General features: G+C 40.7%; 1 protein-coding gene across 9 annotated transcripts in view; it reads left to right on the top strand.

The window, feature by feature from the left end:
• Positions 1 to 24969, top strand: part of arhgef12a (Rho guanine nucleotide exchange factor (GEF) 12a) — a 35118-nt gene that overhangs the window by 8825 nt on the left and 1324 nt on the right. For 6 of the 9 annotated variants that reach the window (XM_046389069.1, XM_046389067.1, XM_046389068.1 and 3 more), the window contains exons 3-41: positions 4635 to 4655; positions 5450 to 5541; positions 7760 to 7825; positions 11069 to 11167; positions 12366 to 12415; positions 12646 to 12703; positions 12793 to 12965; positions 13278 to 13355; positions 13597 to 13716; positions 14186 to 14290; positions 14676 to 14810; positions 14964 to 15065; positions 15273 to 15383; positions 15517 to 15615; positions 16037 to 16079; positions 16317 to 16422; positions 16634 to 16771; positions 16899 to 16931; positions 17573 to 17687; positions 17791 to 17896; positions 17994 to 18197; positions 18280 to 18418; positions 18507 to 18539; positions 18657 to 18808; positions 19033 to 19179; positions 19442 to 19527; positions 20299 to 20424; positions 20708 to 20822; positions 22037 to 22137; positions 22355 to 22432; positions 22609 to 22684; positions 22803 to 22970; positions 23200 to 23287; positions 23385 to 23462; positions 23552 to 23646; positions 23757 to 23960; positions 24059 to 24295; positions 24472 to 24701; positions 24812 to 24887. In XM_046389069.1, the coding sequence (XP_046245025.1) occupies positions 4635 to 4655; positions 5450 to 5541; positions 7760 to 7825; positions 11069 to 11167; positions 12366 to 12415; positions 12646 to 12703; positions 12793 to 12965; positions 13278 to 13355; positions 13597 to 13716; positions 14186 to 14290; positions 14676 to 14810; positions 14964 to 15065; positions 15273 to 15383; positions 15517 to 15615; positions 16037 to 16079; positions 16317 to 16422; positions 16634 to 16771; positions 16899 to 16931; positions 17573 to 17687; positions 17791 to 17896; positions 17994 to 18197; positions 18280 to 18418; positions 18507 to 18539; positions 18657 to 18808; positions 19033 to 19179; positions 19442 to 19527; positions 20299 to 20424; positions 20708 to 20822; positions 22037 to 22137; positions 22355 to 22432; positions 22609 to 22684; positions 22803 to 22970; positions 23200 to 23287; positions 23385 to 23462; positions 23552 to 23646; positions 23757 to 23960; positions 24059 to 24295; positions 24472 to 24701; positions 24812 to 24887 (4283 nt within the window). The remainder of the gene's footprint in view (positions 1 to 4634; positions 4656 to 5449; positions 5542 to 7759; positions 7826 to 11068; positions 11168 to 12365; positions 12416 to 12645; positions 12704 to 12792; positions 12966 to 13277; positions 13356 to 13596; positions 13717 to 14185; positions 14291 to 14675; positions 14811 to 14963; positions 15066 to 15272; positions 15384 to 15516; positions 15616 to 16036; positions 16080 to 16316; positions 16423 to 16633; positions 16772 to 16898; positions 16932 to 17572; positions 17688 to 17790; positions 17897 to 17993; positions 18198 to 18279; positions 18419 to 18506; positions 18540 to 18656; positions 18809 to 19032; positions 19180 to 19441; positions 19528 to 20298; positions 20425 to 20707; positions 20823 to 22036; positions 22138 to 22354; positions 22433 to 22608; positions 22685 to 22802; positions 22971 to 23199; positions 23288 to 23384; positions 23463 to 23551; positions 23647 to 23756; positions 23961 to 24058; positions 24296 to 24471; positions 24702 to 24811; positions 24888 to 24969) is intronic. The other 3 variants (XM_046389070.1, XM_046389071.1, XM_046389072.1) reach the window with 3 other exon arrangements.

The following is a 24969-nucleotide window of genomic DNA, read 5'->3' as shown; positions in this document are numbered from 1 at the left end:
GATTTACAAGCTAGTCTTTTTATGTATTGCCAAGAAAACAAGTGCTGCAGCAGTGCAAAGCTTCTATAGGCTGCTTAATGATTTAGATTGGTACAATTACTTAGGCCTATAAATACTATTTTTCAGTGACATTAATGATTAATTTACATGCTTGCATAAATACTTAAATACTATTATCACTATTTATATTGTATCTCAGTATAACAATAGGTGTGTGTGTGTATTTTCTGGGGCTGCAGTGAATTCTTACTTTTTGTTATTGATTAATCTGTTGTTTATTCTTTTGATAATTTGTTTATAGTGTCCCAACTTGTCTATTAAAAATGCTTTTTTTGGCATATAAGCTTGCATAAAAATGACATAAATGTTAAACTGATAAGCATAAAAGCTGCTTATTAATTTTCAGTCAATCACTGATCAGTTAACTGGTTCAGCTTGAGCATTTACTCATTTATTAATGTTTTTATAACAAAGTGTATTACTGAGCATTTACAGTATTGGCATTAGGACAAGGAACAATTAGGTACTGTAGTCTGCTGAGCACAGAATTCACTGCAAATGTGGAGCCATTGTGATAGTTTACTTGGTATACTGTGAAGTTACACGAGCTCTGATTTTATGTCAGTCAGGAGAGTGAAACTGGAAATACAGAAACTGTAAACAGACAGAAGCATTGCCCTGTATCCATCAAGATAACAAACAAGCATCTGTGCTGTCACAACTGTATTATTTCATTTCCCGTGGCAACAGTAATTATAATGTGTGCATTATTCTCCTATGGAGGCATGTATGACGTATATAGGCAACAAACCTAACTAATGGAGCCTGATCAGCTGTTTACCTGCCCTCATAACTATGACAGTCAATTCATTTGAGGTTACAGTTAAGAATGCATGCAGTTGTTAACATGCATTAAATGCTTCAGAATAAAAACTTGCACATCAGGATGAGGCCTGCAGGCCTTTTTCTTGCTCTATTATATGTTTACTGACCTATCAGAAATGAACATATGGCAAAAAAAAAAAATGTATTCCAAATAAAAATGAATTCTCACATTAATCACATTCATCACATGTTCAGTTCAGTTCAGACAGATGTTTATTTTTATTTATTAGAAATTTAAAAGAATAGGATTGTGCATAGCAATGTGAACAGAGAACTGCAATGCAACATGACAGTTGTGCTCTGTTCTTTTTGAATTAATCAAAGGCATAATATGCAAGAATGTTCCCCCCAAAAAATTTTAAATGTATAGATTGGTACAAAAATAACCCTCTCAGTCATCACTTATGACCCTCTAGGAGTGTTTGGTCGTGTCTGTATCTGCAGAGACCTTGTATTTTCTCATTTTCTCATTATTATTCGGAAAGCTAGTTGATTGTCGAGTGTCAGTAAGATATTTTTGTTTTGCCCTTGAGAATGGCTAGCTGTTATTTCAAGATATATCATACTATATTTATTGTAATGGTGAATATTAGATTATTTTTGATATCTCTGAAAATCACAACAGAAAACCCTATCACTTTCAGTACTTGTAGGGTTAGAAATTATTCCTTTCATCACAATACAATATTGTTTATTTGGATAACTATGGGATATTTATGACTATTGTGATCATATGTGATATTACAAAGTAAGTGTGATTTCCATTCAATTCAGCGGCCTGCGATCATTATGAGGCATATGACATGCCCATTTAACCAGCTACAGAAAAAGCTGCCACCCCTTTTTTAATATGCTTTGGTTTTAAAAAAAAATAGAACTGTCTAGATTAATAGATAAAACTCAATTGTTTTTTGCTAGTCAGAGTTTCTTGCTTAGGCCTGCACTCTGAGCATGACATTGTGGAAATGGAGCAGCTTGATGGTTAATATTGCCATAGAAAGAGCAGACTGAGAGTTTGCATATGGCATATGCTTTGTCTCTTGACATGTCTTTTCTCCATAATCCAGAATAGTTCAACAGTACAGATTTATTCCAGAGAGGGGAGCAAATCCTCATCATGTTTTATTTTTTTTTCTGGGTTGAATCAGTTCAAAAATCCAGACTAATTGTTACAGCCCTGTATGCAAAATAATTTGGTCATATTAGCCCGCAACCTTCTGCTTCATGGTGTCCTTTTTTTTAAACTGGCATAAATGTTAAAGCTTCTCACTTTTATACACCCTTAAGTATCATTAATATTGTTTCTAAACATGCTTTTTCTTTTTGTCCCTGTCCTCTAGTTTCTGCCTAGTGCCGGGATCTTTCTTCATAACGTCTATTTAGCTGTTATTGGTTATTTGGGATACTGCATGCTGTAGCTGAATCAAAATTCTTTTTTAGTTCCCTTTGAAGTACAAGCAGGCAAATTTCGTATCGGAAAATTAAGAGATGGTTTAAAATAGCCATAATTTAGTGTCGCTCATCATATTTGATTATTTTCTTCTTTTTTCAAACTTCGTACAATAGAAAGAAAAACAAAAGCCTCACGTGAGACTGCACTTTAAAACAAAAGTAAAAGCAACATTCGCTCAAATTGGGTTCCAAACACTATAACAGTAATTTACCTGAAACTGTAATTTCAAGTGTTACAGGTTTTAAAGTTAACAGGTGTGATTAAACAACCAGCCTAGATGCCATCTGCTCTGTATTTACAGTTTCACCCTCCTCCTCTGTGTTTTCATGTCTCTCTTTTGTCACGTTATCTTGTGCGGCAGCTGGATTTGTAAGATCACACAAAAATGCCCTGATTTGCTTTATAGCTTGGCAGAGACAGGGATAGCTCAAGTGGTGGAAACGATATTGCCAAGTCTACTGGTGGACGCATTTCTGCTGTCGCATGATACATACTGTCGTCTTGCCCAGCACTACTTTGAACTTCTTTTTCAGTTGCAAAACACCACTGCGCTATTTCTGAAAGCATGATTCATAAGTCTAGTTCAACATAGACATTATAGACAGTCTGATGCATCATCCACCCCCTAAGAGAACTCGGTTTCCCTGTCACGTTTTCATTTGTTCCTGTATGATAACCAAGAACAACATGAGCTACGCAGTTTTGCCATCCCCAAGCTTGTGCACACGTGTGTACACGCAGTGACTAATGTGTGTTTATGTGCTGACTTTTCCATCTCTCCAATTCAGAGGTTTCTTAGGGAGTGGGCTACTTAAACCTAGGTTTTTTTTTCCCAGTGTAGGCTCTGGAACTTATTACAGTCTGAGACACTTTCATAAACGGGCCATTCAGCTGCCCCTGCATGGCTCTGAATGGGACACACTGTCGCCAGCAGAAAGAGAGTTAATGTGGGCTAGTTAGTTGTGAGACCGCCCTATTACGGAAGACTGGTGTTCTGAAATGTATAGTTATTTGTACTGCTGTTGTGTAGAATAATACAACTTGCGTTTAGATTTTATAGAATACAAGTGCAAGTCAGAGTATTTTACATGTAGGCTCATTTAGTTGTCCCGCCTAGCAAAGATGCTATAAATAAAAAGATGTGGGCTTCATAATAAAGTATAAAAAGATATTTGTTCTTGTGGAGTTTCCTGGCTGGAACATCAATCTTTTTCTTGTGCTCCACTTCGTTAAAAAAAGCAAAACAGAAACTAAATTTAGGCTTTATGACAGCGGTGCAACAATATAACTTTTAACCCAATTGACATGATTTTTCATACTGCACCAAGAACAATGGCAACATGTTTCATTCTGTCTGTAGTCAGACAAATGATCTGAGGGGCAATGCAGATAATTGCTAACTTCATAAGTACTCTAGAGGTTTTCCTTTCAGTGGAAAATGCTTTACAGATAAAAATGTTTAGTATTAACCTTTAAATGGTTTTGGAATAGGTTCTCTTTGGGTCCCTCGGTGACTTACAGGGAACTTTGTACATTAATGGTAGTTTTACCCATTTGTAAGTGTGGCTTGTGTCTTTATTTATTGTTCATGGAGTACTGGAGTCCAAATTGGTTCTTGTTTGAGAATTACCGGGTCCAGCTCGGTCAACTTTTCTGAGAAGTTCACATTTTGAAAACTTTTGTGTGTGGAAATTTCACTGAGTCTGTAGGCCTGTATGCTAAAAGATGAGATCAAACACCTACTGTGAGAATTAATAGTATGCCGTCTCTTCTGATCTACATGTTCATTCATGGCACATCTGCCAAACAGCAAGACAGTATTCAAATCTCTAATTTCCTGGAAAACATCACCTTCTCCAGTATGGTGCTGACAGTATCTGACAGCACAGTAATTACTTCATCATTATGTCACTCTGTAGTCAGTAGTCAGTCTCAGGGCAGGCCTTGAGAGAAACAGGTTATGGATGTGATTCTGATATGATTATTACATTCAAGTCATGATGTCTGTGAGGAGATAGATTGCGACACATCCACACACATGCTCACAGCTGAGAGCTTACAGGCAGAGGATATTTGACCTGGAAAAAGCTTTAATCTGACACTGAAGAACTCTGATGCTTGATCAGGATTATCATGTTTACCACTATATGGGTCTCTGGAGGAGCCGTCAGCTCAGCGTCTTGTTTTTCAGCTTATACATAGGCCTAAACAGGTCAGCTGTTGTTCACTGTTTACTGTACTAGTCTGTCAGGTAATTTCTTTCAAATACAGATGGTCATTCTGTTTTATCTTGCAGGTTTCCCAAGAAAGCAAGCAGGTAAGAATCTTCATTTTTTCCCATAATTCATTGCAAAGATACAAACATGCCTATGGGTAGGTAATCCTGTGGACACACACACACATACTCACTAGTGGTTTACAGATACAGAGCTCCAGATGAGGGAAATGAAGCCAGTTTTACTAGGCTTGGGGTGCTGCAACACAGAAGTCTTTAGAGTTTGGACCAAACATACCCTCTTATCCCCCTCTCACCCATGTACATACACACACACACACAGAGTGAAGGACAAAGGGGTCCCTCTTCTGAGGGCGGTCCGTCACTGCCTTTCACTGTGAACAGAACAGTGGCCTTTCACAGTTGGGGCCGGTATAGTCAGAAGCAGCCATACATAGCCTCCCGTGGTTCAAGCCGGAGTCTGGCCTTGTAGCACCTCCTCTGAGGAGTGTCCTTTCTCTGGTCTTGCTCCCTAGGCGCTCAGCAGAGCGACTCCATATCCTCTCTGGCTGTCACATTATACAGTAGACACACTCAGCATGATTCATACACTAGGAGGGCATCTTGCCACATTATTCTCAATCCTGAAGTGAACAATTGTTTGTTCTCTGTGTTAATGTAGTTCTTCCTGAACATCCACTTCCCTGTAGCTTGTGCATACTGAATGGTAGCACATAAAGATGCGATGACAGTGCCTGTAAAAGAAATTCTTCTTACAAAAGACTAAATTGTTGTACATGACAGTGCCTACTGGATACATGCCGATGTTTTGTACTATTTAACCACTTGTTTGTGGTGGGTGTACCTGTTCCTCATGAGTGTTTCTCTTCCTCTAGAACCAGCAGCATTCTCAGTAAAGACCACCCTCCAGACAAGAAACCCAAAAGTGACAAAACCTCACTTCCCTCCAATGAGTTTGACCCTACAGGTAACTTCCACTTGAATTTTCAGACTCCTAACAGCTGTTCTTTTCTTCTTATTTATTCTCTCTTTTTTATTCTCTGTCTCATACTCTTGCCTCTCTTCCATCCTGTCCTTCTGTCTCTGTATGCCTCACTTTATCTGACTGCCTCAAATGTTTCCTGTCTGTCCCTCTCACCCATTTCTCTCTCTAATACACACACACACACACACGCAAACACAGTCCCCAAAAATGATCGCGCTGATGAAGGTTTGCTTTTTGCACAAGGCATGCTGGGATGGTGAAAGGTGGGGTGTGTGAGTCTCGTCTATTTTTGTGCTCTCTTTGAAAACTTTCCATTCATTTTACTTGTGTGTTATAATCTGAGATAATTGTTTTCGGTCTTATCACTTGAGCCTAACAACTTATTTTAAACACGAATTAGAATTGTCTTTATTGAGGTAATTTAAGTAATGGACCACGTAATATGTCTTTATTGGCTAAGTCTGCATTTCACTGCAGTATACCATCTGTTTGGCAGAAGCTTCTGTTTCATTATATGTTGCAGATTTTAAGGTGATCAGCACAGAAAAGTTTGATTATAGGACCTTAAAATCTGCTGCTGCATGTTTAGTGTCCACATGTTTCATGTAGTTATATTAGTCACTTTGCACTGTGGGTTATGTTTGCTCAAAGTGGTTACGTGATTTCGACGCATACTTAAAGGGCACAGAAGCCCTGAAGTATGTTATGCGCTCCAGTTTCAAGTTCATTGCAGGGTGAGATTTTAAGTGTTCAGAAACAGACAAGTTTGATATTGTGACACTGTTTGTGGTATTTGTCAGCAATCAGGGCAGTACGATTTAAGATAAGGATGAAGCCTCTGTATTCAAAACAAAACAGAAAATCCTTTGCACCACATGGTGGCTTATCTGTATGGTGCAACAAAACATAGATAGGATGTGTTCTCTCAGGGGTTACACAAGACATGCGCTTTGTTCCCATCTGTCTGTAGGAGCACGCTAAAATCGTTTTCAATGTGTTTCTGTGATGGTTTGGTCCATGTTTGAAATGATGTGGTGACTGAAGTAGTGACAGAGAAGTGAATGATGCTGTATTTAATTGAAACTGTCCCTAGGTTTTTATTTTTAGTCATCATTCATATTTGAATTTATGTCTTGATCATTTGCATGTTTGCATGTTGTTCGTCTGTTCTGTTTTTCACATCTTAGTTATCTGCAGGGTGCATGATCTCATTAACAAATTGTTCTCAGATTTTCTTCTGCTTTCACCTTTTCTGTCATAATTTCAAAGTGGTTTGGGTTAATAAGGGATGGGCAGGAGTAGTCAGGTATAAAAGTACTCCCAGTATAAAAGTACAGCCAGCGGTAGTAATTGTTCGCTATTTGTTCTAAATAATTTGATTGGTGGTCTATCAGAACAGCCAATCAGATAAACACACAAGAACACAAGCTGCTACAACGCCATAGTGCAGAATGCAGAGCTCTTAGTCAACCAGTCTACACAAAATGTTTGTGACCAACAGGCTGCAAACTTTTCATTGTTCCTTAAGCCTGTTTCTTTTAGCTGCAAAAAATAAATACAGTATTTTCTCAGCATTTTAATTATGTTATTATTATGCAGTTAATAACAACTATAGATGATAATAAATAATAAATAATTTACTTTTATCATCAGCTCCTTTACAACAGCTTGAGGGCAGACCGACTTGAAAATGCATTATAGTAAATTGCAGTTTCACCTGCTGTGTCTTAATCATGCTATTATTGACTGGAATTTGAGCTCACTAATATGAAGGCTCAGTTCCAGTGAGGTAAGGCCGTTGCAGTATTGCCACAATATTTTTTTTTATCATTGTTCTGGTGCAGATTAAAGTCTAATCTGCACTTAAATCACATTAGCTCACGATTTTAATGTAGGATGCAAAGTATGAAAAGGTAGGGGCCCTGTCATTGAAGTCACAGTGAATGTACAGTGACATCTATAGGTGTGGAGTACTTTCAACAAAACAAGCTGGTTTATTTAGTGACTGCACTCCTGCCTGTCCAAACCATTGTGTTTTTATTGAACTACCTATTTGTTCATTTATTTTTTCTTCTGCCATGATTGTTTCTTCCTCATGATTTTCTCTTTCCTGTTTTGTGTTTCCTTTCCTTGTGTTGGTTCTTGTATTGTATGTGCGTGTATTTGCTGCTGTGGTCTGCGTGGTGGGGGCTGTGGGCAGAAGCTCTGGTGGTGCAGAAGAGTGGCAGCAGCAGTGTGCTAGCAGAGGGGAAGCCTGAGTCCTGTGGTAAGATGCTCCTGCTGGAATGGCTGATCTGACAGCTACATCTATACATGCTGCAGATCCTGGTGTGAAATTGCCATTAGATGTTTTAGACAGAATGACAGCAAACAAGTTTTATTTATTTTTAATCATTATATTAGTTGATTGCATTGTCAGAGGTCTGAGATTCACGCCTTTTCCAACCTGACCCGATGTGCTTAACGTGACATAAACGTTAATCTGCCAATAATTTGGTCTATGAAGTGTCAAGGTTTTCATCACTCATTTTGTTAGACCAAAGTCGTGTCCAAAACTGATGCTAATTTAGTTTCCAGTCATATGAGACAAAACAAAGCAGAAAATATTTAAAAGAAGCTGTAACAAGGGAATGCTTTACATCTGTGCTTGACACGCATTGATCGATAAATCATTTCATCTCTGCTCTCAAATGTCAGTGGTGTTGTGGTCCAGATAATTATATATTTAATTGCAGCCGCAAAGTTGAAAATCTGAGCACTTAGGTCTCGCATCATCGTCTGACCAATTGATCAGTTTGACCTTTCTGTTTCTGTGTACATGTTGTTGGTCAGTACAACTGGCTCAGTGATTACTATGCCAGCTTGTGTGATATTTGTCTTTTAATACTTTCCAAAAAAAAAAACAACAAAAAAACACAAAGCCGCTGAAACTATTCTTTCCGCTTCCCTCTGTTTTTTTTCTTGGTACGTCTTTTGGCTAAGCTACAGTACACTGTTTCTGTCTCAGTCCATGAATGTTTCAGTAACTGAATCCTCTCTAGGAGACCTTAGCAGCTGTTCTCAGTGCTACTTAAAAGATGGATTTTGGATTAACAAGATGCAGTTGCAGAGTTGACTTTAAACCATAATCCCACTTCAGTCGAGTCCTAATATTGATGTAAATTTCCTGTTAAGTGATCATCTGAATGTGATTAAAAATTAACCTTGCCCAGAAAATAATGTTAATATTCTTACAAGGACTTAGTTTTGCTGATAGTTAAAGCCAAGTGCCCACTGAACAAAGGGTTTAGTGATGTATTCTCAGAATCCACATGTTAGCAGGCCATTATGCAGCCTCATCTTATGTCATCATAACCCTGCTCAGCTGCTCTCTTGATTCGTGTGGAACAATTTTCACAATTTCTGTCTTTGGACAGAGACATTTACATGATCATCTTTGAGCAGAGACAGAAATGATAAAGTAATTTGAAAATTCCAACATAATGAGTTCATAATGGGTGCGTCACCTCACATGCAGCAAGATGTCAAAAGGCAGGTGACAGGCATACTGATGTCTAGTCGCTGTCTCGGGCAGAGTTTATCAAGCTAATCCCCTGCAGTCATATTCAACAAAGTGTACGTGTGTCCTTTCTCTTTGACTTGGTTATCTCCATTGCGTCTGGTCTCGTCCCAATTTAGAACTGAAGAAATTCACCGATTAAAACGAAGCTCTGAATACTCAGACTCTTAGAATTTAGAAAAGTAGTCGACCTTTTCTATGTAGTATTCTAATGACTTTGGTTCCTCTTTTTTGTGATTGTGGTGCTGAAGGTACTTTGTCAGTATGAAAGGTCAGTTTGTTCTCTGAATGCAGATCAGTTAAACCTCTGAATAATACATTAGCTTAGATCCATTAACCTGATCAGTGATTATGTCAGCACTTACTCTCCTTGTGGTTTAAAAATACCAATCAAAGATCTCTGAAGTGCTGTTAAGCATAGAACCAGATCAACATCTAGGGGCAAATTCACAGCGGCACTTGAACCCATATGGCCTCATCTGTTTCCTTGACACCCCTACTATCTCCCCATTTCCCTTCCCCCTGCTCCCTCAGCTCTTTCTGACCCACTCTGTCTTCACCCTCCCCCCTGCCTGGGGCTTTTGACTCCCCTAACCTCTTTCCATGTATAAGCTCCTCTTCCTTCCACCCTCTAACCCCCACTCCAGTACTCCCCTTATCGATCAAGTCACCTCTCTGGTTGATGCTGCACTTACCAGGAAATTTCAGACATAACAAGAAACCGGTGCAAGGGTCATCACACTCAGTTTGGGTTACTTATAAAATCTGCTCAGTAAAGATGTTTTATTGTAGCTTGCTCACTTCCTGTTCATGATAACACGAGGTAGCACTGTTTTCCATTTGAGCACTTTGCATTGTGTCTCTTATGTATTTACTGTCTTGTCAGTCTAGTCAGTGTCAGTCTGACATTAGATAAGCTGTAATCTCCTCTTGCCACACTAATGAAAAGCAGCATAAAAAACCTGAAAAGTAACATTCCTCTCTTTGGCCTGTAGCCTCAAATGTCTGGAGTGCCAGATCTGTTTCAAAACATCTCCTGGCAGAGATGGGTCATGAAATGTATTTATATGCCTAAGATGATTTATGACTCTTGGTGTCAAGTCACTGAATCACTTACTTGATATTGTAAAATTTTTTTGTATTAAATAACACATCAAAAATACATAAAGGATTATTTAAATCTTGCTTGGTTAACCATAGAACAAGGTTCTAATAAGCTAGAATATTGTCACGTTATCCTGATAACACAGGGTCATGTACTGATATATTAACTGATAGTTTTAATGTTTATTTAATGTGCTTTGAAACCAAATATTGTCCATTGAAATCACAATTGGTCACTGTAATTGTGCCCCTCCCCCACACTGGATACAAAGAGTTTCCTTCTTAAAACAATTTCATTGTAAGTGATGGGAGATAAGACTTCTTCATAGTCAGAATGGATCAGTCACTCTTCTAATTTATGTATAGACTTTTTTTTTATAGAATATTATTTTAAGATAGACTTTAAAGTGTAAATCTGTGCTTTCATATAGTTATGGTAACAGACTCTCACTCCATCTTCATACTCATGCATTTTGAATTTATTCATTTGCCAAAAAGCAAAACAACCTATAAACACAATTAAAAAGGAATTCGATGATAATCATCTAACGGGACCATAATATCGTGGCAGCCATAGATGGAACCCAATTTTTTGCTCATCATATATCAAGACTCACTCAAAAAATCACCTATAATGACTGTGATAGACTGTATCCACTGCAAAATGCGAACGTTGTCACGTTCAACTTTATTTAACAGATCCGCCTAGCATTTAGCACAGGAGTGAGCCTTTGTTTCATTTTGCAGAAATGATGCACCAGCCTCAGTGAGTTAAGTCTTTAAGTGACTTTCTGGCCCTTTTGAAGACACTGTTTTCTCTTTCTGTGCTGTCTGTCTCACTTGTAGGTCTGGTCCAGCGATGTGTAATCATCCAGAAAGATGAAAATGGCTTTGGGCTCACTGTCAGTGGCGACAACCCAGTGTTTGTGCAGCTTGTCAAAGAAGGTAAGATGACATCTCAAACTTAAAAGGAGGAAAAAAAAGATATTATTTCAATGACAACTTTTGGTGTAAGCAATTGTAATAGAGATGTGGGTTCATTTTCCATGCCCTGACATCAAACGGTCATGGTAGCATGCTCCCAGCTCACAGATTTGAGGGGTAATTGGGACTCAGCAACTGCTACTCACCACTCTGGCACTTACTTAGAGAAGTGAAGCCATTGACTGTATATTTCCTCCTCAGTAGTTTCGAAGTAGCTGCAGCTTCTGCTTTATCATTTCATCTTTTAAAGAGGGGACTTTAACAGGATACTTACGTAGTCCCTGGCAGTTTTTCACTGTCCGTAGAGGATGATGTGAGCTGTTACCAGGTCACATCAGTGGACAGAGAAGGAAGAGGAAGGAACCGATTAAGGACTGTTGTTGCACTGTCATCAGTGTCTTTAAATATCCCTGTATGGCTCCCCATGCTTTTGTAACAGACTCAACATGAAGAGCAATCTTCTTAGTTTCATCTAAATAATTTATACAACTTAATTCATGGTGAACCGAGAACCAAACAAAATGTATCTGTGTTATATCTCCGCAGTTTTTTCCATTTGTACTTGTTTTTGGGTTTAAAAATAGGAAGATGAGGTTGAACGAAGCTTCAGTAAAACTTAATATTTTTCCTGTTCTGAAGCAGATCAGATTCAAATATCAATATCACATGCTGACAAATCATTTAGTCATCAGTCATTCCTGTGCCTCTACTTTTAGACCAACAGATCACGCAAGACTACGACCTTTAAATTGCCATACTAACACAAAACTGAAGACCCAATCTGCACATCATAAGTAGTGTGTTAGTAAAGCTGTATTGGTTTACAAAATACTTCATTTGTATGCTGCTGACTATAGAGCCAGACGTGGATCTCATAATAACCCGTCTCATGCCTAAATCCCTTTGTTTGGGGTGGAGCTGTGAAACAGGTCCTTCTCGTAATATAACCACTGTTATGGTCTTTCAAAATAACACTCAGATAGTCACTTAGTATCTGGTCTGTCAAGCATATGTGGTGTATTCATTTGTAGAAATAGCAACAGTTGCACTGTGAAACCATATGTCTCTTGTGTTTTCCACTTTATTCCTACATTTGTTTCTTTTTTCTTTTCACACTTGTTCAATTGCGTTAGCATTCTTTTTCCTCTGTGTTTGCCAGATGGGGCTGCTATGCGGGCAGGTGTTCAGACAGGAGACCGGATCATCAAGGTATTGTGTTCATCTGCCTCTGTATTTAAACTGCTAACGTCACTGATTTCTTGTCCAAGGCCACTGCAGAGGCTGTAGACTGCCACCTTCTGGTCAGTCAGTAGTTCTACTCTCTTTATGCTGCAATGCAATGAAATGTCAATTTGTAAAACAGGAACCAGACCTTGGGTGGTTTTTGGACTGATCATCTGTTTTTGAATTCTCATAATGATACGATTGCTGTCTTCCAGGTTAACGGGACCCTTGTTACACATTCTAATCACATTGAGGTGGTGAAGCTTATCAAATGTAAGTTTGTCTGCCTGTGCTGTTGCTAAAAGAACATTTTAAATGCAAACCTTAAAGTAAAACTGACACTTTTGATTTTTCCACTCCAGCCGGCTCCTATGTGGCCCTCACAGTGTTGGGGCGTCCTCCAGGGCTCGCCCAGATCCCTTTGTCTGAAGCAGAGTCTGAAATGTTGGGCGTTAGCATTTCCTCTCCAAACTCGCCAGCAGCAGAACGCCCCTACAGTCCTCAGGACCGCTTCTCCTCCACTCACCCATCATGGGTACTAAAGACATCACTTTCTTCTGCTGCCCCCTCTTTTTTGCCTCCTTCCTGCATCTTCCTTCTTCTTCATCATCATCATCATCATCATCATCATCAACTTCCTTCTTCATCATTTCACCTGAGTTATCTGTGACTTTCACATTCTTCCTAAATGTGCTCTCATTTTTGTGGTGGCTTCTCTATATCTCATCCTTTTCTTACAAAGAAATGCTGTATTTTCAACGGTTGTAAAATGTGTATTACATATCTCTAATGCTTTCATAAATGCTTCAACCATATGCTAACTTCCCTTTTTGTTTTTTCCACACAGGATGAGAATAGCAGTATCTGCAACCAGAAGGCTGATGTCTTGCAAAAGATGCTCTCCAGAGAGCAGCAGGAGCTTCAGGTGAGCATAACAACACTGTTGCTTATTGTTTTCTCTCTTTTTTTTTTTTTGATATTAGCAAGTGACTTGATTTGGTTTTCATCCATTTCCAAATCACTTTTGGTATGAGGCAGGTAGTATGTGTGCATTTGATAAGCCTTGTTTTAGGTTTTATTGGGCCAACTCATGCAAAGAAAGCCTGGCTGTGGAAAAAATACTCCATAGTATACGTTGTTTTGATTTCACCCTTTTTGCTATATAGGCCATGAAGGAGGAGTACAGCAGGAACCCCTCCCCTAAACTACTGAAAGACATCCAGGAAGCTAAGAAACACATTCCTCAGCTGCAAGGTCAGCTCTTCAGGGCCGCTGGGGCAACACAGGTAAACCAACCCCCCCCCCCCCCCCCCCCCCCCCCCCCCCCCCAACTCCCTAGGCCATGTAGGGACACTGATCTGCCAGCGTTATCCCAGCGGTTTTTGGATAATATTGTGTAGTGTAGCATTGAGGGATCGCTCCAGACAAACATTAATCCTAATCTTATCAGAGGATTAGACTTTCTCTGTGGGAAGCCGCTCTTTTGTGTCTGTGTGACAGCTTATTTTACATACACCACTGACTGAAACGTGTATGTCAACATATTTCCATATTTCAATTCCAAAAGTTATACCTTATGAGGTTACACTTACAAAATGCTCATTAATTCTTGTGTTTATATTACTAATGTACATGTACGTGTTAGTTTGCTCTTCACAAAACACGTGCTTCATTCTGGACTTCTGGATTGAATCTTGGTATGTAAAAAGGTTGTTCATAATTAGCGACAAATCTTGTGTTCACATGAATCTGTAGGAGGCTGTTCCAGGTGGTGATGCAGATGATGGTAGCACGTTTGAGACAGAGCCCTCTCCCACCTCTAAAGGAGACTACAGCACCGACCTGTCCTGGAGCACTCCTGTAAGTAGTCAGCACTATAAACCAACATCATTAAAGTTTCCCTCTCGACTTCATATTAAGCCTTGATTTCAAGACGAGGTAAGTGTTAAGACAGTAGATTCATTTCATTATTCTAAAATAAATCTTCCATAATTAGCAGGCTTACCTTTAGCTACTTCAGATCTAGACAAAATGGGCACAAAGCACAGAAGGATTATTACATGGGCTGTTGTCAGTAAATCACACAGATCACTTGCAAATGATTGCATTGTATTCTAATTATATTTTTTGCAGTGTCAAAACTTTTTTTTGATCTGGATGATATGTATTATTGTATGAAAACCAATCAACTAATTTTTTTTAGTAAAATTGAGACTGAGGATGTTATGTTTCATCCTACTGCCAGACATCACGAGGATTTGGGCTGGGATCTCCAGAGAGCTTGTGCCCAAAGGAGTCATCCTGTCCCAGCCCAAAGAGCACACCAAGGAACAGCCTCAACTCCTACCACTCTCCAGAGACAGAGGACGCCACTGACCTGGTAGGCATACCGACTCTCTCCCTTTCCTGTTGTGTGTTCATGCATGTGATTTTAGATATTTGATGAATAATATAAATGCATTATAAGTTTTCCAATTAAAGATTTCATTATGAAAAACACATATTCCACCATGTACCTTTGTCTTTTCTCCAGGACTCTCTGTCCCCTACCACAGTCAGCAGTCCCTCTTCTTCCCGCCTCATCTCGCACATCATTGGAGCTGAGGATGACTATTTTGATTCAGACCAGGAGCAGGTACTCAACCACAGGGCAACCCTAACATCTGTATCAGCCATGATATCCCTGAACACAGCTGTCACATTCGTAATCCTTTGAGAAGGCATGCCGTTGCAATTATGCACTTTTCTCTGGAAGAAATGATGTTACTCAAACTCATGTCACAAGCGAAGATGGCAAAGATGACAAGACTGCAAATGATTTATTTATGACTTTTTGTTTCAGACTAATGGCCAGTGTAACAGCTTTAACAGCATTGAGCAGCTCAAGACTCGCCCCGCCCACCTCGCAGCGTTCCTTCACCATGTCATCTCTCAGTTCGACCCTGCTCCTCTGGTATGAACCTCATCCTTCACACCTTGTTAAAATTTTTCATGCATTCATTTTGTAGTGGTATGCACTACAGCTCACTACTGTTTTTTTTTTTTTTTTGTTTTTTTTTTAACAAATCTTGATTTTCTGTCCTCAGCTGTGCTACCTCTATGCTGACTTCTACAAGCAGACCAACTCCAAAGAGACCAGACGGGTGTTCATGGACCTCCACACCTTTTTCATTGACAGAGGAGCAGTAAGTGCAGTTTTTGTTTCTCATAGTGAAATAGGGGCAACACCACAGGTCAGATTTATTCAGTGTTCTTCTGTCTGTTACACAGCATGCACGCATGTACATCAGAGAATAGATTTTGACCTAAATGTTGTCTATAAATCTGAACCAGAAACAAAACATTGACATGGCAAAACATTGAAATGATGCACATTAACGAAACTTTTTCTCAGTTAACATCAAATCACCTAGAGTGAAGTGATGTATTTAGCACAAATTGGATATTACATCGTTCATAGGTGACTTGTAATTATGAGTGCCTTGATTTATAATCTGCACTCCAATAATATTAATTTAAAGTGTTTTGATGGACACCAGTATATTCACTAATTTCCTTTTTGTTATCAAAGTCTGACACTCTATCTTTTTTGTTTTTTCTTTACAGAATTTGAAAGTTGCCGTTCCTGAATCCATCTCTGCTGATCTCGGTGAGTATTCGATGCTATGCGATCCTTTCGAGTATTTGTGAGTAAATGTTCCATTTGTCCATCCTCATTCTGCACTACCTTTAAGTTGATCCCTTACTCAGCCAAAGATGTTAAGAAATCACATGTTCTGATGGTAGGGTATTTATTAACCTTATCGTATTTTGTGCTCACTTGCTACAATCCCTTTCGAGTCTTGGCTTACAGTTTATGTTATTGTGTTTTTGTATGTGTTGGCAGACCGGCGGCGGACAGAACTGATCCCGGAGGAAATCAACAGACAGCATGTTCAAACACTGCAGGACTCTCTGCTCCCTGACATCCAGAAGAATCTTGAGGATTTCAGGTAAACTTGCCATCTCAAACCTGTTATATTCTGTGACGCGGGAGATTCGGATCAACTGCGCAACTTAAGATGTTAGTTAGTTCCCACATCAAGAATATAGAAAGAAAAAGTGTCTCTCTTAGCACTCTGTACACTTTCTGTGTACCATTTCTTGCTGAGGCATTATCAACCATAACCACCTAACCATGGTTCAACATTTCGACACATGTAGGCAGAAGCGCAGTATGGGCCTGACTGTGGCTGAAGTGGAGTTGGCCAGACTGGACCAGGAGAGAATCAGAGATCGTGTCGCTCTGGAGCGAGAACGCTCATACGCTGAAAACATCATCTCCAAGATCGAGGATGTCCTGTCAGTATCACATGGCGCACACACACACACAGTCATATCCTTGTGGGATGCACAAATTTTGGCAGTATTGTGTTTGTGACCTTTTTTGACTAACAAACTCCGTTCTTCTTCTTTGTATTGTTTACAGGTTGACTACTCAGCCTACAGAGGAAGAGAAATGGTAAGCCAGCTTATATTATGGAACATTTAGTTAATTGATATGAGCCTCAAAGGATACAAAGGAGATCATTTAGGGCAACAAGAGCTCTTGTGTTCTTCGAACTATCTGTGTCTTCATAGCTCTTACAGCCTGTAATGTGTTGTAAGCTATAAGCAGCCATGTGCCAGAGCTTACTTTATTAGACGTTCTGACTCCTTTGAAATAGTTATCACACAAATCTTGTGCTAAGTGAATAACATATGTGAGTGGTAATAATTTTTTTAATCATTAAAGTATAGTCTTGATGTTTCGATTAAGAACACACAGCAACATATTGGTGTCATCCAAACCCTGTTCTCCGTTCTCCACAGTTTACTAATGAAGCACTCGGGCGGTCTCTTAAAGATAACATCTAATTTATGCAGTATGTTTATATTAAATAATTCAAAAGTGTGACTGATTGAAACAGTCTTGTTTGAAATGCCATATGGTCGCGGCACACCGCAGATGGTTTGTGTAGAAATTGTACGAGAAGGACTGGTGCGACATATGGTACATAGGACATATGGACGCTTGTTCTCTTCGTATTTCTGCTTATTTTTAGGTGAGAATTAAGGAAAAAAGCAAGCAAAGTCAATTACTGTCATTTTGTTTGCATGTAGCACTACAATGCAGTATGTCATCTATACATACATGAAGCACCTTGGTGTGAGGGTCAAGGAACCTCGCAGTCTGGAGTCTAAAAGGGTCAGGATCAACTTTCTTCCCAAGATCAAGGTACTTTTACGTTCATCTTTTTCCCTCGGTGCTGCTCTCTCTCTCTCTCTCTTCTCTCTCTCTTCATCTACCTGACATTTCCCTTGTTTTTCATAAAATGCAGAAAAGCATCAAGACCGAAAAGGAAGGAGAAGAGAAGGTGAAGAAACCCAGATTTCCCAGCATCCTTGGACCACAGCGCAGACCCAGCCGCATTGAAGCAGCATCAGGTGAGTTAGGATTTTAGACAATGCCTAAATTATGACAGTACTTCTGAAATTTTCATTTTTTAAATTTCGACTCCACTTTTCTCTCTCATTGTATCAGGGGGTAAAGCCTTGGATGGTCGCCCCCGGCCTCAGAAACAGTTGTCTCAGCCCACACTTGGGGCAAGTGAACACATGGAAGCTGGTCGTCTAAGAGGCAGCCAGTCGAGCGAGGGCCCTGAACTCATACACTCCATGTCTGTCAACACCTCGACCCCGAACAGCGCCACCTATAGCTCCGACACTAGCAGAGACACTGATATGGGTGAGCTACTGAATGACTGAATCAAAAATATCAGCAGAAGATGGAAGAAACGACTGTTTCTAACTTGTTAGATGTCTTTCAGGTGGGACTCCGACCTCAGGCCCCCCTAGGCTGAGTGACGGCCTTCCTTCAGACCCTCTTGATGGGTTGCCATACCCTGCGACGCACTTTGACCTTTACAGCCTGGACCAACTGCAAGAGGATGACAGAGAAAGTGACAGGTGCATAAACAGTCACATTCACAGTTTTGCTAACTTACATTAGATTGTTTATTTCCAGCACTGATGTTTTTGTTAATATTTTCCGCAGAGCCCACGAGGGAACACCAAAGGCGATAAGAAGGTGAGAAAACCTGCTCAGTTTGGCTTTTCTGATATAAATCCATCTTTAAAAAAAGCAATAGGTGGTGATTTATCAGTTTTTATCAGATGAAAAACTAATATTTCTTGCTTCAACCAGGCTTGACGGACTGGGTGTTGCTGATGTCCAGAGTGAGGATGATCAGGGAACAGACTCTGAGCATGACCCCCCATACTGGCAGCAGCTGGTGGGGCAAGAGGTATTAGCGGGTCTCAGACCACAGGAAATCAAGCGACAGGAAGTCATCAATGGTGAGAACTTGGCTTACCACTTCACATAATATGACGGTCCTTTAAAGCTAGATCTCTTTTTTAAATAACCCCTCATTTGAATACAGTTGTGTTAGAAACTGACATGATGGCGCAGCACCAGAGGATTTAATGAGATCCAGCCCAAGTTGCTTTCAAATGTACATCCTGTTGTGCCTTGCACATTGTCTGCCATCTTCAGTTAACAAGTTGCGTTGTGTCTGCAGAGCTGTTTTACACAGAGCGTGCACATGTCCGAATGCTCAGAGTTTTGGACCACGTTTTCTACCAGAAGCTCTCCAAAGAGGCCATCCTGCCTCCTGCTGACATCAAAAACATCTTCACCAACCTGGAGGAGATTCTACAGCTGCATGGTACGCACACATCCATCTGTCTTATCTAAGCAAGACTTCTCTTGAACCAGTAAGACAATTAAGAAAGAAAGAAGTCCAAAATAAGATTGCGTAAGTTCAAAGTGAAATTAAATCACAACATATAATATAATATAGAATTTAAAATGTGCATCCACACAGACCCCTCACCTTTTCTTCCTGTGGTATTCATCTTTGTTATCTTTTCTTACAAATATACACACTCTCACTGACTGTCCACTGTGGCCTCTCCTTTGAATTTCAGTTTCAATACTGGAGCAAATGGCAGCCATTCGGAAGAGACACGAGTCTTCAGTAATTGATCAGATAGGAGATGACTTGCTCTCCTGGGTGAGTACATTTCTCAGCCTGAAATGGTATTCCCTCCTCTTTCAAACATTTTCTTATACTGAATAAATTTTAAGATGACTGATGTGGTGGGGTGGTGGGATTGTGCACGAAATTGAGCTGTTGCTTGGAATTTCTTCACAGCGGCAAAACAAAGTGTTGATGTTGGCACGAGATTGTTTTCTTCTGTCTCAATTCTGCTCACTTGTACATAGCAAATATACATGAAAATGGTTATGTACCCTTTATATATGACGGGGAAGGGGGTTATTGGCATTTTTTCCCCACACTTGCGATCCTACATGAAAATCCTGAAAGACAAAACCATGAACATGGCAGGAAAGAACAATTCTCCTTTCCTCAGATAGAAATGTTAACAGCAGTAGAAGCAAGCAAGCGAAATGGAAGCCTGTTTCTCTGTAAATGGCTATGTCAGACAGTGCCCCAGATTTGGCTGACATCTCTGCATCTCGATAGCATGCGTGACACATTAGATGTGAGGTAGCCACATATCAGCTGGCAGCCTTGTCTAAAATGTCTCGATGGGGATAAGTAGGGTAAACGGTCCCCTGAGGGTCCGGGCATTGATCTAGACTACATTTAAATTTAAGCCGTCTCTGCTGCGAGGACTTAAGCCCGGCCCCCTTGTGAGAGTTGCAGCTCATCTCAGTGGTTAAACGCTTGAGATTTCCATGGCAACTACCCCTGACCCAGATTGACTGAGTGACTGATCACCGTCTCTCCCCTGTCCTGTCTTGGGCTTGGTGGGTACAGTTCAGCGGTGGAGAGGAGGAGAAGATCAAGCAGGCGGTGGGGATGTTCTGCAGCAACCAGCCTTTTGCTCTGGAAATCATCAAGACCAAGCAGAAGAAAGACTCGCGGTTTACTTCGTTCATCCAGGTACAGACACCATGCTGACATATTGCAGAAACGGAGATAACATTGCAGCGAAAATGACTGAATGAATGCTCAGAATGTGTCACAAAGCAGAGCTAAAGGATGGCTCCTTGTGTGCATGTGGTTTGACTCAGGGCTTTCATCTGAACAGTCACATCTCTGCATAAAAGTGAAAGCTACATTAACTGTTGCTCAGTTAATATTTAGATTTGTTAAAATATGTTTTGGTGTTTTTTTTGGCTGTTTGGTGATCACCCAATCTGTATTTTAATTGATTGCTTTTCAGGAGGCAGAGAGTAACAGATTGTGTCGCAGACTGCGCCTCAAGGACATCATTCCCGTGGAAATGCTGCGGCTCACCAAGTACCCCCTGCTATTAGAGAGCATCGCAAAGTACACAGGTGCTGCCGTGTTTCCCGTGCGCACACAAAGTTGTTTAAGTGCTCACATTCGTTCACAAACTATCTGTGCAAGTTGTCTGTTTTTGGCACTTCTGATTGTTGTTTATCAGATTGGTTACAGATACATTTTCTGGCAAGGACTAAATTCTGTGGGTCTGAGATTTTGATGCAGTCAAAAGCACACTGTGAAGCACCTACTTACTCACTTTTTTTTGTTTTCTGGCTTTGAGAACACATTTGAGAAGCCTTAATAATGTCAACACGCCTGCAGGAGGAGCCACAGACCAGACTTGTGCATTCATACAAACCACTTACGCTTCATGCAGCCTTAAACCGACACTTCAGAGTCGGTTCCACCCTGTCACCAATCACTGACTCTGTTACACAGAGAGAACTTGTGATCTGCTTTTTAAAATGACACTTTCAGACTAATGTTGCAGTTAATCTCCTCACTGTTACATGCCGTTTTAGGCTCACCTGACTCGACTAGTGACCCTAATTCATCACACTGTATAGCTTTGCTGCAGTGACAGGGTATATAAAGGATTTTATCTGATCAGATGGTTGTTGTTGGCTTCTAGACAAAAAAAAAATATTGTTCTAAGTTTGGCTCTACTGGTGCAACATCCCTGCATGAACCCTTCATTAGCAGAGTCCAACTTTTGTATCCAGCCCTTTTCTCCTGTGATCCTATGAGGCAATTAGTTCAATGCGGTATTTAATTTAGTCATGTTGCAGTTAACCATGGAAACACACAATTCAGGAAAAACACCTAGTTAGCATTTTCTAATCTAAATTAAATATGATACAATAGATAAAAATGGTAATCAATTCTAGAGATAGAGGAAAAAGGACCAAATTAAGTCTTAAGCAAGGTTCTGTGTGGCTACATGCCAGCCATTAGTGAATTACAGAGACAAATGGAGAGATTATCATTTTAATGGTCCTGGAGCAGTAGTGCGCATTCCGGGAAATGTCTTACCCATTATTTGGTCCATCATTTTATTCTTGGCCGGGGTTTGGGCCTCACACAGAGAGAATGCAGTAACGATAAAGTATAACCAGCTATTATGGGATCATAATGCCCCCCTGCTTTATCATAATTTTTGTGAACGATGGTGTGTTAATGGACAGAGGAAATATCAATTTCCCGGACAGCCCCCTGCAGAACTAACGGGGCCTTCCTTCTTACTTGATGTCGTAATATCTTTCAGACAATGCAGTAGAGAAGGACAAAGTGAAGCAGGCAGCGGACTGCTGTAGAAAGATCCTGAATCACGTCAACCAGGCTGTGAAGGAATCTGAGGACAAGCAGGTGTGATGTTTTTTTAAATTCTCCATTCCATTTCATTCCCTGATACTTTTCTCTTCCTCCCTCTCAGTCTCATCCTAAGTCCTGCTTCTATATTTCTTGCTCTATCGCAATTTATTTTTTTCACTACCTCGTTTGCTCCCCAGGCAGTGGATTGCTTTTAAAGAGCGCTTACTTATCCCCTTTCCTCTGTCTCTGTTTCTCGCTGCTCTTCCTCTAGAGGCTGGAGGACTATCAGAGAAGATTGGACCTCTCCTCTCTAAAGCAGACAGACAACCCCATGATCCTGGAGCTAAAGGTGAGTTATCTGCACAACCCTATTAGCTTCAGTTAAAGCACACTCGCTTGTTGTACACCCACATACGCTTGAAATAAGTGCTTGGTAGAAAGATAGTGCTGTGTGAAAATGGCTCCATGGACCAGCAGGAAGTACTCCTGAGCTTTACATGAATTTCCCTGTTCTACATTGAACAGAACTTGGATCTGACCAAGAAAACGATGTTGCACGAGGGACCGCTGTCGTGGAAAGTGAACAAGGACAAGACTATTGGTTTGTATTCAGCGCAAAAATTTGATTGTTAATAAGCTTTGATTTTGCTTCCAAAAATTCCAGTAGTGCGTCAGCTCATTTTTGCAAGTAAATGCAAGTACGTTTTGTCTCCTGTCAGAGCTGTACACACTCCTCCTGGAGGACATCCTCGTTCTGCTACAGAAACAAGATGAGCGTCTGATCCTTAAGTGTCACAGTAAAAACCTGGCGGGCAGTGCAGATACCAAACATATCTTCAGCCCCATCATCAAACTAAACACTGTGCTGGTGCGCTCCGTGGCCACAGGTCAGTTAACGGCTAATCTCTTGTCTGTATTTCTGTTCTGCTTTTGGCAAAAATGCTCAAATGGTAACTTGATCAGACAGGGTAAGATCAAATCATCAAAACAAAGGAACCCCTCACAATAAAACAGCCGGGCTTATGGCCCGAGAATAAGGTGTCAGGCTTCATGTATGTAGAGCACAACTGTGGTTAATCTCACACTTAATGGTCTCTCCACGCTCTCTTCTGCCAGACAACAAGTCCTTCTTCGTCCTCTCCATGTCAGACAATGGAGCCCAGATCTATGAGCTGATGGCGCCCACGGTCTCTGATCAGAGAACGTAAGTCCACATACATTTTGATAGACTAATTACATTTTTATGGCTCCAGCTGTTAATGCTGTAAAGGTAAAAACTGTTTTGTTTTTTCCCTTGCAAGGTGGCAGCGTCTAATCACTCAGAGAGCCGAAGCTATGAAAGTAAAACCTCACAGTGTCATTCCATTACCTCAGACAGAGTACGTTGCTTTATCATCTTTATAATTCCATCACATGGTTCTCAGGGTCTGAGCGTTGTTATTAAAAAAAGGTGTTGTTTGTGTGTCAGTGGGGAGAGAGACGGTGTGGAGATCATTACAGCAGGTGTTTCCAGGCTGAGTAGAGACCCAGACTGCACGTCCACCCGCAGCACTCAGTCCACAGGTAACTGGAGCCATTTATTTCTTTCTTTTTTTTCCTCTGTATTAATTAGAGTATTTCATCCTACACAACCGTGTGTATAATGCCCATCTAATTACACCCTCCCCCCTCAGATAAAGAAAGCAGTCCAGCTTCTAGAAGTGTGATGCAGGGTTCTCTACCGGGTAATAATCCATTTGAGGAGGTAAAGGCAGAGGAAGAGGAGGAGGAGGAAGGTTTCGTGGACCCAGAGCTTCCTTACCAAGTGTCCGAAGATGGCAAAGAAGGAGACTTGTTTAACTCGTTTCCCTCCAGAGCTGACGAAGCACTGAAAACACGTAAGCCCTCAGAACGGATGACGCAAAATGCGAAATGTGCAATGGATGAATCGGCATGTATGCAGGCATTAACGCTCATCCCTCACCTCTCCGATCAGTGGCAGCATTAAAGCAGGTGCTGGTGACCCAGCTGATGTCCCAGGGGGCTGCAGAGCAAACCAAACGCTCCACAGGTGCCCGTCTCCTCAGGACCACCTCTCTGCGGACCCCCGTAGACAGCCGCGCACGGGTGATGGTCCACAATGGCTCAGAGAAGAACAGCTCTCAGGCAGAGGACCCGACTCAGGACCTGGGCTCCGGGGACACAGGCTTCTTTGACACTCCTGAAGATTATGGTGAGCCCGGACAGTTGATTTGTCGCTATACTTTACACTGTAGGCTTAAATGAATTGTACTTACGGGTAAATGCTTATTAATGTAGTCACTGTAAGGTGCAGTTTGCTCAGTGATATTTGACACTGATTTGATTCTGATGGTAGGAGTACTTAATGGCTCCTTTTGATTCTCTCAGCAGGATATTTAGTGCTGGAGGGTTATGGCGGCCCAGGGGAGAGCAGCACAGATGATGACATCTTGGCATCAACCACAGGGAAGCAGCTGCGCACCTCACAAGGCTGTGCAGCCGATTCTGGCATCAACTTGAGGTTTTCTTCAACGTCACAGGCCGGCAGCCTCTCATCTTTCAGCAGACAGGTCTTGTCTCACCTTAGAAACCTTCAGGCCAACCTCAATTACCTGAAGGTAATGAACCATCAAGAGTTCTTCAACACCAGTACCTATACAAATACTGTATTTACACACTGTGGACTTTTTATATTTTCTGATCTGTCTGCAAATTGTTTTTCTTGCAGGATGTTGAGGCCAAGTACAATAATCTAATACGCCAAAGGCCAGAGAGGTCAGCAGCAGACACGGACCCGAGTAAAGGTATCTCAGTTCACGGCCATCGTCAACATATGAATTATGAGATCGTTAATGTATGAATCAATTCCTGTGTCTGTTCTTTTTC

This window comes from Scatophagus argus, chromosome 5 (assembly GCF_020382885.2).
Source record: "Scatophagus argus isolate fScaArg1 chromosome 5, fScaArg1.pri, whole genome shotgun sequence".
In the NCBI taxonomy this organism is placed as follows: domain Eukaryota; kingdom Metazoa; phylum Chordata; class Actinopteri; family Scatophagidae; genus Scatophagus; species Scatophagus argus.
This window is presented reverse-complemented; position numbering and strand designations above follow the sequence as displayed.